Source organism: Marmota marmota, unplaced genomic scaffold (genome assembly GCF_001458135.2).
Source record: "Marmota marmota marmota unplaced genomic scaffold, marMar, whole genome shotgun sequence".
In the NCBI taxonomy this organism is placed as follows: Eukaryota; Metazoa; Chordata; class Mammalia; order Rodentia; family Sciuridae; genus Marmota; species Marmota marmota.
This window is the reverse complement of record NW_025999945.1, coordinates 6,274,748-6,288,574: the sequence shown is the minus strand read 5'-3', so window position 1 is coordinate 6,288,574 and position 13,827 is coordinate 6,274,748. Positions and strand designations below refer to the sequence as shown.

The 13,827-nt window shown below is 40.1% G+C and overlaps 2 protein-coding genes across 3 annotated transcripts in view; both read left to right on the top strand.

Annotated features, from left to right (window-relative positions):
* Window positions 1–3,595, top strand: part of Lipa (lipase A, lysosomal acid type) — a 30,368-nt gene extending 26,773 nt beyond the window's left edge. For both annotated transcript variants that reach the window (XM_048801724.1, XM_015500096.2), the window contains 2 exons: window positions 1,168–1,239; window positions 2,109–3,595. In XM_048801724.1, the coding sequence (XP_048657681.1) occupies window positions 1,168–1,239; window positions 2,109–2,342 (306 nt within the window). In that variant the 3' untranslated portion in view covers window positions 2,343–3,595. The remainder of the gene's footprint in view (window positions 1–1,167; window positions 1,240–2,108) is intronic.
* Window positions 3,596–9,107: 5,512 nt separating this feature from the next.
* Window positions 9,108–12,027, top strand: Ch25h (cholesterol 25-hydroxylase). Its single transcript, XM_015500095.2, has 2 exons — window positions 9,108–10,263; window positions 10,591–12,027. Exon 2 carries the CDS (start codon window positions 10,700–10,702, stop codon window positions 11,546–11,548), a length of 849 nt encoding a protein of 282 aa, XP_015355581.1. The 5' UTR covers window positions 9,108–10,263; window positions 10,591–10,699; the 3' UTR covers window positions 11,549–12,027.
* The last annotated feature ends 1,800 nt before the right edge of the window (window positions 12,028–13,827 follow it).

The window sequence follows — 13,827 nt, the reverse complement described above, 5'->3', positions numbered from 1 at the left end:
GCTGAATCAGAGACAGGGGATAGATGCATTCCCAGATACTATAAATCCATAAAATATGCCACAGTTATTTAGTGTCTGTCATTTAAAATAGCAAAATTCAAATGCTAACCATTTCTCCTGTAGCAATCTCCTGTAGTATCCAAATTCACACTCTTTTATTACATCAAGGAATAGAATTTTTTTTTTTACAATTGATAAGAACTGAAGCTTCACATAAATCAAAAGCATTTCTGACAAAGAATGTCTGCATTTTTTTTTGCTAGGCGCCACCATGTGGCCAAAACTTGTAGTTTCCAATTTATTTGACTTGGAAATTTTGGTTTTAATTCTCAAGGAAGTATGAATTTTGTATTCATTCAAACTTCATAAATAAATGACTTTTTTGTTAATATCTATCATTCTTTTCTAAATATGCATACATCAAATTTCATATAAAATATTATTTCATAGTTGTAGTATTCCCAACTTAGAATGTTATCATTTTGTGATTATAGTGGTACCAGATATTAGGAAAATAATATTATTAAAATATTAAGTAATATAATAGACAAGTAGGCTGGATATTCATGCAGAAAATATGATTCTCTTTGTATGTATACAAGCGGGCATCTCTTTAACAGGTATACATACATTCTGAGAAATGTGTCATTGCACAATTTCATCATTGTGCAAGCATCATAGAGTGTACTTACACAAACCAACATGGTTATAATGTAGCTTGGTGATAGAATCTTATTAGGAGTACCATCATATGCAGCCCATGATTGAAATAGCATTATGTGATGCCCATGCATTTATCCATATATCCGAGTAAAATCCTGAACTCTTTGAAAAAGTCCAAAATACAAATTTCAGTGGAAAGCATTCATATAAATAAAAGTTCAACTAACAGGAACAGCTGTCTTTCCCGTGTAATCCACAGCATACGTGTACAACTGCTTTCTCGTGTCATGTAGCAGCTATTTTCCAACATTGAGTGGGAAACTGAGTCATGTAGTAAATAGAACAAAACGGTTCCATTTTGTTTCAAAGAACAATTTGGAAGTGAAGAGTGAATCTGGATTTTGGTATAAAATTGTTTCTGAGGACATAAGGTTAACTCTAGCAACCTATAATGTTTTCTCAAACTTTTACGTGAGATAATTTTTTTTCCAAATTCTCTTTTAGTTTGTTAAATTCCAAAAGTTTCAAGCCTTTGACTGGGGAAGCAGTGCCAAGAATTATTTTCATTACAACCAGGTAAAGTTTTCAGTTTTTTAATTGAAATGGGCCCTGAAGACTCGTCTGGGAACCAACCTGTGTTACCAGATTCTGGTTGGCTTGGGTGCCATAGGTCATGCACAGGAGAGATGACATTTGTTTTCCTTCAGACCACTCCAGAATGACCCAGGCTTTACAGTTGGGCTTTTTCTCGCTGTCCTTTCGCTGGCTCTAAACAAGAACCATCACTACCATGTGTTATTCACAGTGGCCATGAACACAGATCAGGGAGCAGGATTCCTAGGTCCATTACCTGCTAGCTGTAGGGCCTCGGCCATATTAGATTGCTATGTCTCTTCCCTGAATTAATATAATTCCTATTTTTTAAATGCTAAATGTACCAGTACTAAAGTGTACTATGTTTTACCTGTGTTTTTCATATTTGATTCTCATAACAACTTAGTGACATAGACATGATGGTGTCCGACTTAAAGATGAGGAAACTGAGGCTTAGAGAATTTCTATGATTCATTCCACACCAAAAAGGAGAAAGGAGGAGGGTATGACTCCAAAGCTCTTTCAGAACCAGTTGGTTCTCCTGCTTCACATCTATTCCCTGTGGAAAATAGTACCTTCCTCAGTGGGAATTAAAGTCATTACTGTGCTCAAGGTCCACAACTTGTATTCTTTCATGGTGGGTTGAATTTGTTGTTGTTCTGATAATGGCCACCTGAAAAGTATACTGAAAGTGATTTTCAAAATCTGGTTTCTTATTCTCAGATCAGACTTAGTAGATAGAGTTTAATGGAGATGGTTTATTGTGATTTTGAAAATGATCACAAAATAATAAAGCACTCCATGGTTCTGTTTTGTTTCATTTTTCTTTTCTTTTTTTTTTTTCATTGTAGAGTTACCCTCCCTTGTACAATGTGAAAGACATGCTTGTGCCCACTGCAGTGTGGAGCGGAGGTCAAGACTGGCTTGCAGACGACAAAGATGTCAAAATCTTACTGACTCAGATCACCAACTTGGTGTACCACAAGCGCATTCCCGAGTGGGAACATCTTGACTTTATCTGGGGCCTGGATGCCCCTTGGCAGCTGTATAGTGAAATTATCAATCTGATGAGGAAGTACCAGTGACATGCAGACTTGAGATGTGTGTCATCGAGTCTCGAGAAAATGTGTTTGCTTCATTGCCTAAAATACTGGTTTTCCTTTCTCAGGTCTTTTATATTTTTATATGCAAGAAAATTATGACTCTGAAGATGCTCAATTCTCTCAAGTTAGGAATAAAATACCCTGAGTATATTTTGTTTAATTATGGCTGAACCTGAAGCTAGTGTCTCAACCCTAGTGTTGTCTTTTTTTTTTTTTTACAAATATCACTGACATATGAAAAGAAACCATTCTGTTTCTCCTTACAGTTTAAAATCTATTATATTTTTATTCTTATTCAGGACAAATTAACACATATGTTTGGAAATTTTAAACTGTCTTGGTTGATGTTAAATAATCTGTCACTGATTTAAACGCAGGTGTGAAAGCATCCAGTTTTCATCTTCTTGCCTTAAAGTGCTCTCCAGTCCAATGGGCTTGTATTAGGGGATGCAAATGACACTTTTTCATTTTTTTTTTAATGCATTAGGTACCTAGTCAAACCCACTGATATCCCCGCTGTGCCAGTAATAAATATTCTGTAATAAGTTTCATCCAACATAAATGACAAATGTTTATCAAATGCTTAGATTGTTCAGCTCAAGCAAAAATAGTTGGCCAGAGCCTTCAGAAACAGATTGCACTGTTTTAAAAGTCTGTGTTATAAATAGCTTGAAGACTGGAACCCTCAAATGTTTTTGTTCATGAACTCCTGATGATGTGGCAGGCCATAATTCTACTTGTCAGGGAAGGAAAGTCCTGTGAAGAGGCATGACCACTGCTTTTTCCCGACATTAACCAACTCTGAACCGACTGCTGCAGCTCAGTGAGGACATCCCGTCTGTGTGAAGCTGAAGTCCTGTGGCCTCTGCAGGAAATATCCTCATTCATTTTCACTCAAGTGAAAAGTTAATGTGGACATTTTCAGTTTCAAGTTTAGCTCAGGAATTCACTTCGCTTGTTGAGTTTTGTTTGTGTAATAGTCGTTTGTAATAAGCCTGCTCTGCATCACAGTGTCAGGAAGCCCATATGTATCTTCTTTGCTTTGTTTCCTTATCATGCTGTGGGATGGACAGAGGGCCTGGCTTGCAGATGATCTGATATAGTCACAGTAGCTACAGTAACAATTCTTGCTATGTTGGCTAATACATACAGGCAGACTAACACTGCTTGTAACATTTACCAGGCCCTATTTGAACTTTTCAATAAAACTCAGTGAGCCTCATGGGCCTGAAGGATTTTGTGTATGACGTGTTTCCCTTTCTTTAATGGCCATTCTATTCTTCCCCTTTCTTTGGCCAGGATTCACGCTTTTCTTTCTCATCTCCCCATCCTCTGTCCCCTTCATGAATGTCACTGATATAGTCCATGAATGTTTGTTCCTCTCCATGGGGAGGAGGGAGGGATCTCCAGCCTAAGGAGGCCTAGAAGACATCTGGAACCATTGGCTCAGATGTTGTCCTGTGTGGTCCCTGTTAATGAGGCTGTGGTTGTCAGCTTTTGTGTTGCTGTGGCTAAAAACTTGACAAAAAAAATTACATTATTTTGACTCACAGTTTCAGAGGTTCAGTCCATGATCATCCAACTCCATAAACTCTGGGCTGAAGATGAGGAAGAACATTTATGGTGGAATGGCGCGTGGCAGACAAAACCTGCTCAGGACATGGCAAATAAAAAGCAGAAAGAGCTCTGCTCAGCAGGGACAAATTATATACCCTAAAGCCATGCTCCAGTGACCTACCTTTTCTAGCCACTCCACACCTATCTATGGTTACCACCCAGTTAATCCAGATCCATGGATTAATCCATTGATTAGGTCACAATCCATTGATTAGGTCACAACTCTTCGAATCCAACTATTCCACCTCTGAACAATTCTTACGTTGTCTCACACATGGGCTTTTGGGGGACACCTCATATCTAAACCATCACAGGCTGTGAGTGGAGAGTAGGCAGTGTGAACTCCATCTGCAGGCAGTGGCTGGCTGCAGGTAGCACTGTGGATTCTAGGACTGTCTACCCAATGCTCTCCTTGAACAAATGAGGTAACAGAGGCCGGTAGAGACAGCTCATACCCTCGGACCCCCAAAACACAGATTCAAGGCCCAGTGCAATCTCCACTACTCCGTGAACCTGGGGGCAGAACATATATCTTATTCATCTCTGTACTCTGTCCAACAAAGAGCCCAGAGCATAAGAGTCAATAGATGCATGTGTACTGACAAGTGTGTGGAAACAGAGCACTTCTTCATTTAGCCAAGTTGAGTTAGATGCGCAAGTGACACCTGAAAGGGTCTAAGGACTGACACAGAATTATTGTGTTTTTTCATGGCAGCCGCACGAGAGTGGGCATCCCCAGGAGGATGCCACCTGCCTTGCTGGCCACGAATCTCTCCAGCAGCCCTTCTTTCTTCTTTAGCCAAACTAACTGATTTGGCCAGTAATATAGAGTTTCCCTACTGGGTAGAGCTGAAAAGAAGGGGACCAGTGACTGGGTGTTGTTGTTTTCTGTTTTCACCAGTTAGTGGGGATAGCTTTCCAGAATGGCTTTAGTTCATGGATGACTTGGTTTCTCTAGCAGTGGTTGCCACCATGGGGTGGGGGTGGGGGTGGGGCTCCCAGAGATTCCCTTGAGAATTGTGATCAATCAAGTTCTCCCATAACGACAGACTGAGGAATGAACAGGGATGCATTCCAAAGCCTGCTCTTCACCTGTCTTTTTTTTTTTTTTTTTTTCATCTTCTTTCCAAACTTTGCATTGGAATTTTTCCAAAGCAGAGTAGCTGGACCAGTCTAAAGGTGAAGATGGCACAGCTGTTCTTGCTCCATATGGGTTATAATGCTCATTTGCCTCTTACCCTGGATGTGATGACATAAACCCCTTGTGGCCTTCTCATCCTGGCCACATTCATATAGTTTTGTTTCATCATTAGCTCAGATTTGTATCATCAACCACCAGGAGTTCTGTGGTAGTTTGGTGGGGGTTCCAGTTCTGTTCTTTGTCAACTAGCTTTGATGCACCTTCTGTTGAGCAGAACACAAACATCTGCCCCGCCTCTAGGCCAAGGAGAAGACGGGTTAATATTCTGCCAACTGAAACCCTTTCTAAGGTACCGTGTACACATGGGAAAATGAACAGATTCCAAGGGAATCAGAATTGAGAATAGAAAAAACAACAACAAAAAAACAAACTTTTTTTATTGGCCACAAGATGGCACTCTTGGCTTTTCTCACATATCTTTCCAAACCCCCCCCAACCCCTGCTCCACTTTACACTTTTGCAGCTTTAGGAGGTTGGTAATTTGATGATGGGTAAAGCCAGCTACAGCTGTGGTCATTTCTACTCAGGATTATGACTACTTTATGCCTAATGGAGAACATCTGAAAAATATTCTCAAGGACTAACTGTCCTCCAAATGTGAACTGAAAATAAAAATGTGCCTATTAAGTGAATAAGTGGTCAGAACGTTAGACATGAGTAGTGGGTGGATGGCAGTGGAGGAGGCTTTAACCTATCCTAACACTTATTAAGCACTAAAATTTAGTGTATTATTTTCAAGTAATGAAGATTATTTCATGTTTGTGGCTATTAAAGGCATTAATTTGTTAAATGCAAACTTTTAAAACTGTACGGTAATTGAATCTTTTGCCATGACTTATTCATTCGTTTATTTATTTTTACACTTGGAGAGATTTCCAAAAGTGGAGCCATTATGATCTCTTGTGGCACCTGAAAGGCAACACTGGGTTTGTAATTATTCCAATGAAAAGAAAAAATTGCCAGTTGTTCATTCAAGAATATTTATTGAAATGTGCTAGGTGCAGATGTCAAGTTCAATTCTAAACTGAGCTAGTAAAACTTTTTTCTGCTAAATTCTTTAGGAATTACTAAAAATAAAAGTTCGCATTTTATGGTATGCCTTCACTTTTTAAAGCTTTCGCATAAGGCTTTGATCACCGTAACAAGCCCTTGGATGTGTGGAGCGAGTGCTGTTTTCTCTATAAACCATAGTATGCCTTTTATTAGAGATGATTTTTTATGTTTTAAATGTTTTTGAGAGGTTGATGAGAGTTCCAACAATATCAGTGCAAGTCCCAATTTATATGCCACATGATCGATCAGTTCTGTGCATTCAGTATCTGGGTTAATAAGTACATCAAGCAGCATCTCAAGGGAGCTGACATTCCTTACTTATGTTCTTCATCAACATACTTACTGTTTTTTGTATGGCTCACTAATGTTTTCTGAATCTTTTGTAAATTGACAAATAAAAGTAACTTTGGTGCCCCCTTCCAACACCAGACTCCTCCTGTAGATACTTAGCTTAGAACTGACACCAACTTCCACTTCCACTCTTGATTTGGCTGTAATTTACTATTAACCCTATCAAGTTTTGACTTTTCTGAGACTGGGTCTTAATCTTTAGCCTTTAAAATTCAGGATTAGACTTTGATCTTTGAGGTTAGTCTACCTATGTAAGTCTAACATTACTACATATTTCTGATATTCAGGAATATTGTTTTAATTACATAGCTGCCAAAACAGTCTCGCTTCATTTTGGGAGGAAAAAAATCATAAATGTCATTAAAAAAAAGAGATGATGTGACTGATAACAGGGTTTTCTGACTTTGTGTTCTTTATTTGTTGCGTGTGTGTGTGGGGGGGGAAGGACACTATACAAAGTTTTTTGGAGAGTTGGAAAAAAATATCTTTGAGAGTGTGTTAAATATGCATAGATTTGATTGCTGTACTATCAGAAAAGTGTTTGACTCCTATGGTAACTAGAGAAGAAAGGATTCCTGTTTCCCAACCCCAACAGAGAGTGCATGCCAAGATAAAAATAATACACAGAAAGTAATGATCAACTAGAGAATTACAATAAATAGTGTTGCCAAAGTCCTTATGGTATCTGAATTTAAAAAACACCCTTTTGTGTGGAAAACTTCCCTGTAGGTGAACAGACCCAAATTACATCAATTAACACTCTGGAAAAGAATGATTCTACTTTTTTTAGCCTCAATTTTGAATGGATATCTTTAAAAATGTGCACTTAGTACCTTTTGAACATTCATTACATAGAAGATATAGTGTTTGCAGCTGAGGGTATAGCTCAGTGGCAGAGTACTTGCTTAACATGTATCAGGCCCTGATTCAGCATCCCCCGCCCTATACACAAAGATAAGATTGGCATTGTGGGGGAAAAGTCCTAGAAGATATATCCTGGGCTCTAAAAAGACCTGTTCCCTTAGCAAGCTATTAAATTTTTGTGCAAATAGAGAATGTTTAAAGGTACAAGCTTGCCAAATTCAAGAGTGCTTTTAGTCAGCCCTATCAGTTTTATTCTGGTCCATTACAACTAATTACTTTTGATCACCTGAAATATTATTCCTATTTTTTTCAGCACCCTTCACAACATGAGTAGATAGTTATCACAATTTTACCTGATCAATTTCCCTGAGATGATTGCTTCTGTATACTACACACAAACTTCTGTCCTGGTGGGCTGTATGTGCAGGCACAGCTGCTATGCTTCAAAGCGCCACAAGGTAAGGTGGGTGAGTTGGGATACAGCAGTCTGAAGCCCTGGCTTCCAGGTCTTGTTTTGGAGGGCTTAATATAATCTGCACTTGGAGACTATTTTAACAGGGCAGAGGACAGAACCACCAAAGCAGGAAAGGAATGGGATGGTTGGGCTGGGGGCTCAAAGGAGATGTCCTGACAGCAAATTTAAAAGCTAAATTCAAATTAAGCAAACCTGCCAATGCCACCCATCTTAAAAAATCTCCAAGGGCATCTGAAGCATCCAAGCATGGTAGATGGGACTACAAGAAAAGAACAAGGTGTGCTAAAAGGAAATTTGAGGGTAATTTTAGATGAGGATAAATTTGAGTGATATTTACAATTCATTTGTAATTCTGAGAAAGTGAGCGGTGGTAGTCCCTTTGGGGCACTGAAGGGCACAGGAATGAAGGAAAAAAAGGGTTCTTCCTTTGAATTGCTGCATCAAGGGCAGGACCATGTCTACCAGGAATGAAAAAAAGAGAAAAGTTCCTAAATTGGCTTCAAAGTGAATGGGGAAGGGGTATATGGAGAAGGAGTCTATCAGCATTTAATTGGAAGAAATCTGGCAGCAGGGAGGCCAGAGGCCTACCTTCAACTTGTTTTCTGCTACCATATAGATCTTAGAACAGCATCAGAAAATCTGTCCTCATTCCTTTTTGCATTGGCTCTTGACAAACTCAAAGCTGCTCTGAGACTATCAATGGCAAAAAATGCAAGCAGGATATAATAATAGTCTTAAGGGCACTCTGGACTTTAAAACAAAAAAAAAAATAAAGAAAGAATAAAAATTTAAAAAAAAAGTTACTGAAGAGTCAGAGTCTACTGTCTAGGGGCTCTAGAGAATGGATATCTAAGGACCACCACATTCCATCAGTAGAATTTCTGAGATATGTGCTTCTTGGAAGGTTTTGAATTATGAATTGATCTATTATAAATATATATGTCCTATGTACAAAAATATATTAAAAGGCCTATTCTTTGTCATATGTATATATAAATTCTCTATATTATAGATCTAAGGCTCGTTTGTTGGTCTATATGTTCATACCACTTATTATTTGCTCATAACAAATGGCTTTATATATTTTTCTTTCTCTTTTTGTAATCTTACTTGATTTTAATTTCAAACATCTCAATTATTCTTTAGGTAAAATGTGGAGTACAAATTTAATATGTGTCTTATTTTGTGTGTTTACTGTATGTTAGCACTGTGGTTTTGCTGCTATAAGCCCACAAAAATAATATTGCCTACTTCTTGGAAGAGGGGGAGCCCAGCTCTTGAGGATTGAATGAACTCATTTCTAATAAAACACTTAGCCAATGTCAAGCATCTCGTAGGCAAACGTTACATGGTAGACATTATTATTTTTCTATTTAACGCTCACAATAGGCTGCAAACATGACAGCTATTATTATTTCCCTTTCGGGTGGATAAGAAAATGCAAGCTTCGGCCCCAAACACATAGATAAAAGAAGGAAAAACTGGAATGGGGAGTGGTTTTTGTCCAAAAGTTCTATCCACTAGGGGTCCCTTGTGTCTTGAGTAAGTCACCTAAATTAAACGCGAAGGTTGGTTTCTTTACTGTTCGCAGGATCTCTCCAGAACTCTCCTAGTACTGACCTCCTGCTCAGTTCCTGGCCCTGAGACTCAAGTTCGTGGCTGAGAAACCCACGGGATAGAGACCAGTCGGTAGTTTGCTTTCTGGGAGTGGAGTGATTTGGAGAAGGGAGGTGCGGGGCTGCGGAAAAGTTGGTGCAGAGGATCCAGCCAATGGTAGAACAGGGGAGGTAAGGGATCCTCTGTACTTTCCGCAGCCTTCTCGGGAAGCTTCAGGATCTCGCAAATAATTCCCTTGCAAATCAAAGTAGGTGGTTCACTTTTTCAGTAACTTCTGCCCCATACTGAGATGCAATGGCATCTTAGCCCGATCTGTGCAGGCTCTGGGTGTTAAACCAAGCATCCCCCCACCGCCTGCTTCCCCGCCTCCCAACGCAAGTGAAGGCTTGCAGTCGCAGCCCTCGCCCTAGACTGCTGTGCTTCCTGCTCCCGGTCACTGGTCTTGGATGCGCTGGACGCGGCGCCACGAGTGTCTGCACTTGCAGGCTCAGAATCTTCCCGGCAAGTCTGCATAGGGTGGGTTGAGCCGGGAGGGAAAGTTCCTTTTGGGAGTCGCTGGAATCAACGGAATTTCCCATCCCTCCACGTGTCCTATATGATATCCAGCGTCAGTTACCCGCGAACAGCCAAGAATTCGAGGTCCCCTCTACATAGCAATTCTTTTGCCTTTCGCTGCTGTGTAGACCGTTATAGAGTGAGCACAAAGAAGACTCGGACTGCGCAAGGTACGACTCTTTAAAGAGTTTCTTTTTTCTTTTTCTTTTTAAAAGAAGTTATGCTTTCGTCTTGATTGAAACATATATGCAGTTTTATATATGCATTAAAAAAATACAAGTTGAGTGGCCAAAAATTCATGGAAACTCAACGCTGTAGATTAGATTTGTACATTATATTGAGTGTAAGTTGCATGCCAATTGAAAAATGAATGGGAACATAATTCTTCATGCATATTAAAAGTTACTGACTTACATGCATGTATAAAAGCCATTAGAGGCAGCTGTGATTGAGTGTATTCGTAGCAACTAAGCATCTCTGCGGGTTCTTTATTCAAGTTCCGTGCAGCCTGGAAAAGGAGTGAAAAGGCTGCTGACATCACTCGGGGGCGGGGCCGCCAGTCTTAAGAAAAGTCGCGCGGCTGCAGCTGCCAGGCACAGCTTCAACATGAGCTGCCACAACAGCTCCGAACTCCAGGTGCTTTGCAGCTCCAGCCAGCTATTCCTGCAGCCCCTCTGGGACCGCCTGAAGACCTGGGAGGCCCTCATCCAGTCGCCCTTCTTCCCGGTCCTCTTCTCAGTCATCACCTATGTGGGCTTCTGCCTCCCCTTCGTGGTGCTGGACGTCCTGAACCCCTGGGTTCCATCTCTGCGCCGCTACAAGATTCACCCCGACTTTTCGCCGTCAGCCCGGCAGTTGCTGCCCTGCCTGCGACAGACTCTCTACCAGCACGTGGTGTTCGTGTTCCCCTTAACGCTGCTACACTGGGCCCACAGCCCCAAGCTCCTGCCACCCGAAGCCCCCCAGCTGCTTGAGCTAGTGAGCCACATCGTGTTCTGCCTGTTGCTCTTCGACGGTGAATTCTTTGTGTGGCACGTGCTGCACCACAGAGTGCCCTGGCTGTACCGCACCTTTCACAAGGTGCACCACCAGAACTCGTCCTCGTTTGCTCTGGCCACGCAGTACATGAGCGTCTGGGAGTTGTTTTCCTTGGGCTTCTTTGACTTGGTGAACATCAAGCTCCTCAAGTGCCACCCTCTCACCGTCCTCATCTTCCATGTTGTCAACATCTGGCTGTCAGTGGAGGACCACTCAGGCTACGACTTTCCGTGGTCCACTCACAGACTGGTGCCTTTCGGGTGGTATGGAGGCGTGGCGCATCACGATCTGCATCACTCTCAGTTTAATTGCAACTTTGCCCCTTACTTCACACACTGGGACAAATTACTGGGTACCTTTTGCCCTGCACCTCTGCCAGCTTGGTGGAATTGTGGCTGTGGTGGGTGCCCCTCCTAACCGTGACTGCTCTGCATCTCACACTCGAATCAGAAGAAATATACCTGAGCTATTTAAAAAAAAAAAAACTTAACTTATTAACTGATGAAAACTGTTATAGACAAAATCTGATGTATTTTTGCAGTCTGACAAAGTAATTTATATAATATATGTATATAATACAATTGTATTCTTGGTGTCAAATTCTAGCTCACTTCAATAACCTTGATTGCTGACATAAATTAGACAGTTATCATGGGCATACTTAAAGCCCGTGATTTGTTTACGGAACAAGGACTTATGTTTAAAAGTGTCTTAGAACTGGGATAAAGTTGCATCTTTATGGAGTAGACTCTATTCATAAACATGTGCCTGCTGGACAGTGACTTAAGATTATAGTACTTTTTGTATTTTTAATAGAATTGTATATTTATATTGAAAGAAATGTTATTTGTGCTTAAAAAGTGAGAAAGAAATAAGTAAACCAAATAAGTACTGGCTTCTGTTTCACTGACATTTTGATGAAAAATAACTAAACAGGGAAGGGAGAGCTGGGATGCCAAATGCTTCAGAGCCTACCATGGAAAGAGAGGAACCTGGTGGTGGGTGTTTTGTGGGGAAGGGGGTTAGAAGAAAGAAGGAGGCAGGAGAAGGGGGGGCTCTCTGTTTTGATCTAGATATTTCACATAAAGAAAAACACTCATTCTGAATATTTTCCAGGCAATTTCTGCACAGCAGGCAAACAATACAATTACTCTATAAAGTTTTACAGAGCAATTAACACTGGGCAATCATTGATTTATTTCAAGTTGGGTGTGTAGAAGGACTTACAGCATTAGAGGAGTGCTTTTCTTTGCAAAATTGGTAGTGTATTACGTTCATTAGAGTAGCTGAGCCATCCAACAAGGGATTTTGAGTAAGCCCTCCTTTTCAGGAATCCATCCTTAGCTAGTGCATTTTTATAATAATCATCAAAACATTGCCTCTGCAATCTGGAATTTTTGCATTTTCCTTTTATTAGATTAAGGCAGACGTGCAAAATCAGAGCTCTGTCTTTAAAAAAGATCCTTGAGGTCTTTGGTTTCTCATATGTAAAAAGGAGATGGTGTTCCAGATGTTCTAGCAGATTACTTGTGTTAGCAAATGTCCTTATTTCTGGTCACATACCTGTCACCAGTCAAGCAACCCATCTTGATGCTGCTTAATTATTTTAATGTTAATTTTGAACTATAGTTCATAAAAGGTAAAGTTAAAAACAAAGATAATTTAAACAGAAATCCATAAAGAAGGGTAACTTTTCATGTAATTCTTGACTTATTATATGTGAACTGAACTATTGTATATAAAGGTTAAAAAAAATCCATCTAAAGACCAGATTTCCACCATCTACCAATGAGATTCCTGAGAAATCTTCCAAATGAATGGCAGTATACAGCTGGAATATACCTGGTCTCTCTGTTGACATTCTCGTGTTTCCTCAAGTGTGTTTCCTTGTTTTCTTGACCAAAGCTACCTCCTCCTCAGGACTATGCTTGAACTAAAAGATGACATGATTTAGAAAAGTGAAATCTGCAGAAAGAGGAAGTGAGAAGTGAGGGGCAAATGTTACACTGGAGGTAGTACATTGTGAATGGAGAAAGAAACAGGCAGGAGTGGAATATGTGGTGCAGCTAGTTATTGTGAACATCCAAAAGCTGCTCCATAAATCTTGGAAAATGACACTTGGTCACAACTCTCTCTCAGTGAACTTTTAAAAATGTGCCATGCTGTCTTACCATATAAGGAAACTTTAGATTTGAGGCAAATTGGACACATGGAAAGTATTAGGATTTAGAAAAACTTTCTCAAAATTGTTTCTCAAAATTGTGTTCAATGGTCAATGCCTTGTAAGGTGGAACTGGGGAAGTTGGAGAATGAGCAATTTTTTTTTTCAGATAGTCTGAGAGCCTAATAGTAATTATAGATAGTTCATATTGGCTTGTACTTTAACCCATTCCTTCACTTGCTCTTTGCAGTATAACCAGAAGGGATGAAGGATAGTTGATATCATCACCATATCATCACTACCATCATCATCAATGTCATCCTCATCAATGTTAAGGATGAAATACTGATACCTGCATATGTCACATTCCTTTTCTAAGTAATCCTAGGAGTTGGAGCCAATTCTCCCAAACTTAGGTCTCATAGTGTTTACTATATCTCTCTTCTGATGTGTATAAGACTTTTCACAACTTCCAGAGAGATGCAAACCCTGCAATGCCAACAAATGGCCTCTTTCTGCTCTTCCTTCTTGGTCA

Excerpts from the sequence above, each read along its gene's own strand:
- Ch25h (XM_015500095.2), top strand. The coding sequence starts at position 10,700 with ATGAGCTGCCACAACAGCTCCGAACTCCAGGTGCTTTGCAGCTCCAGC.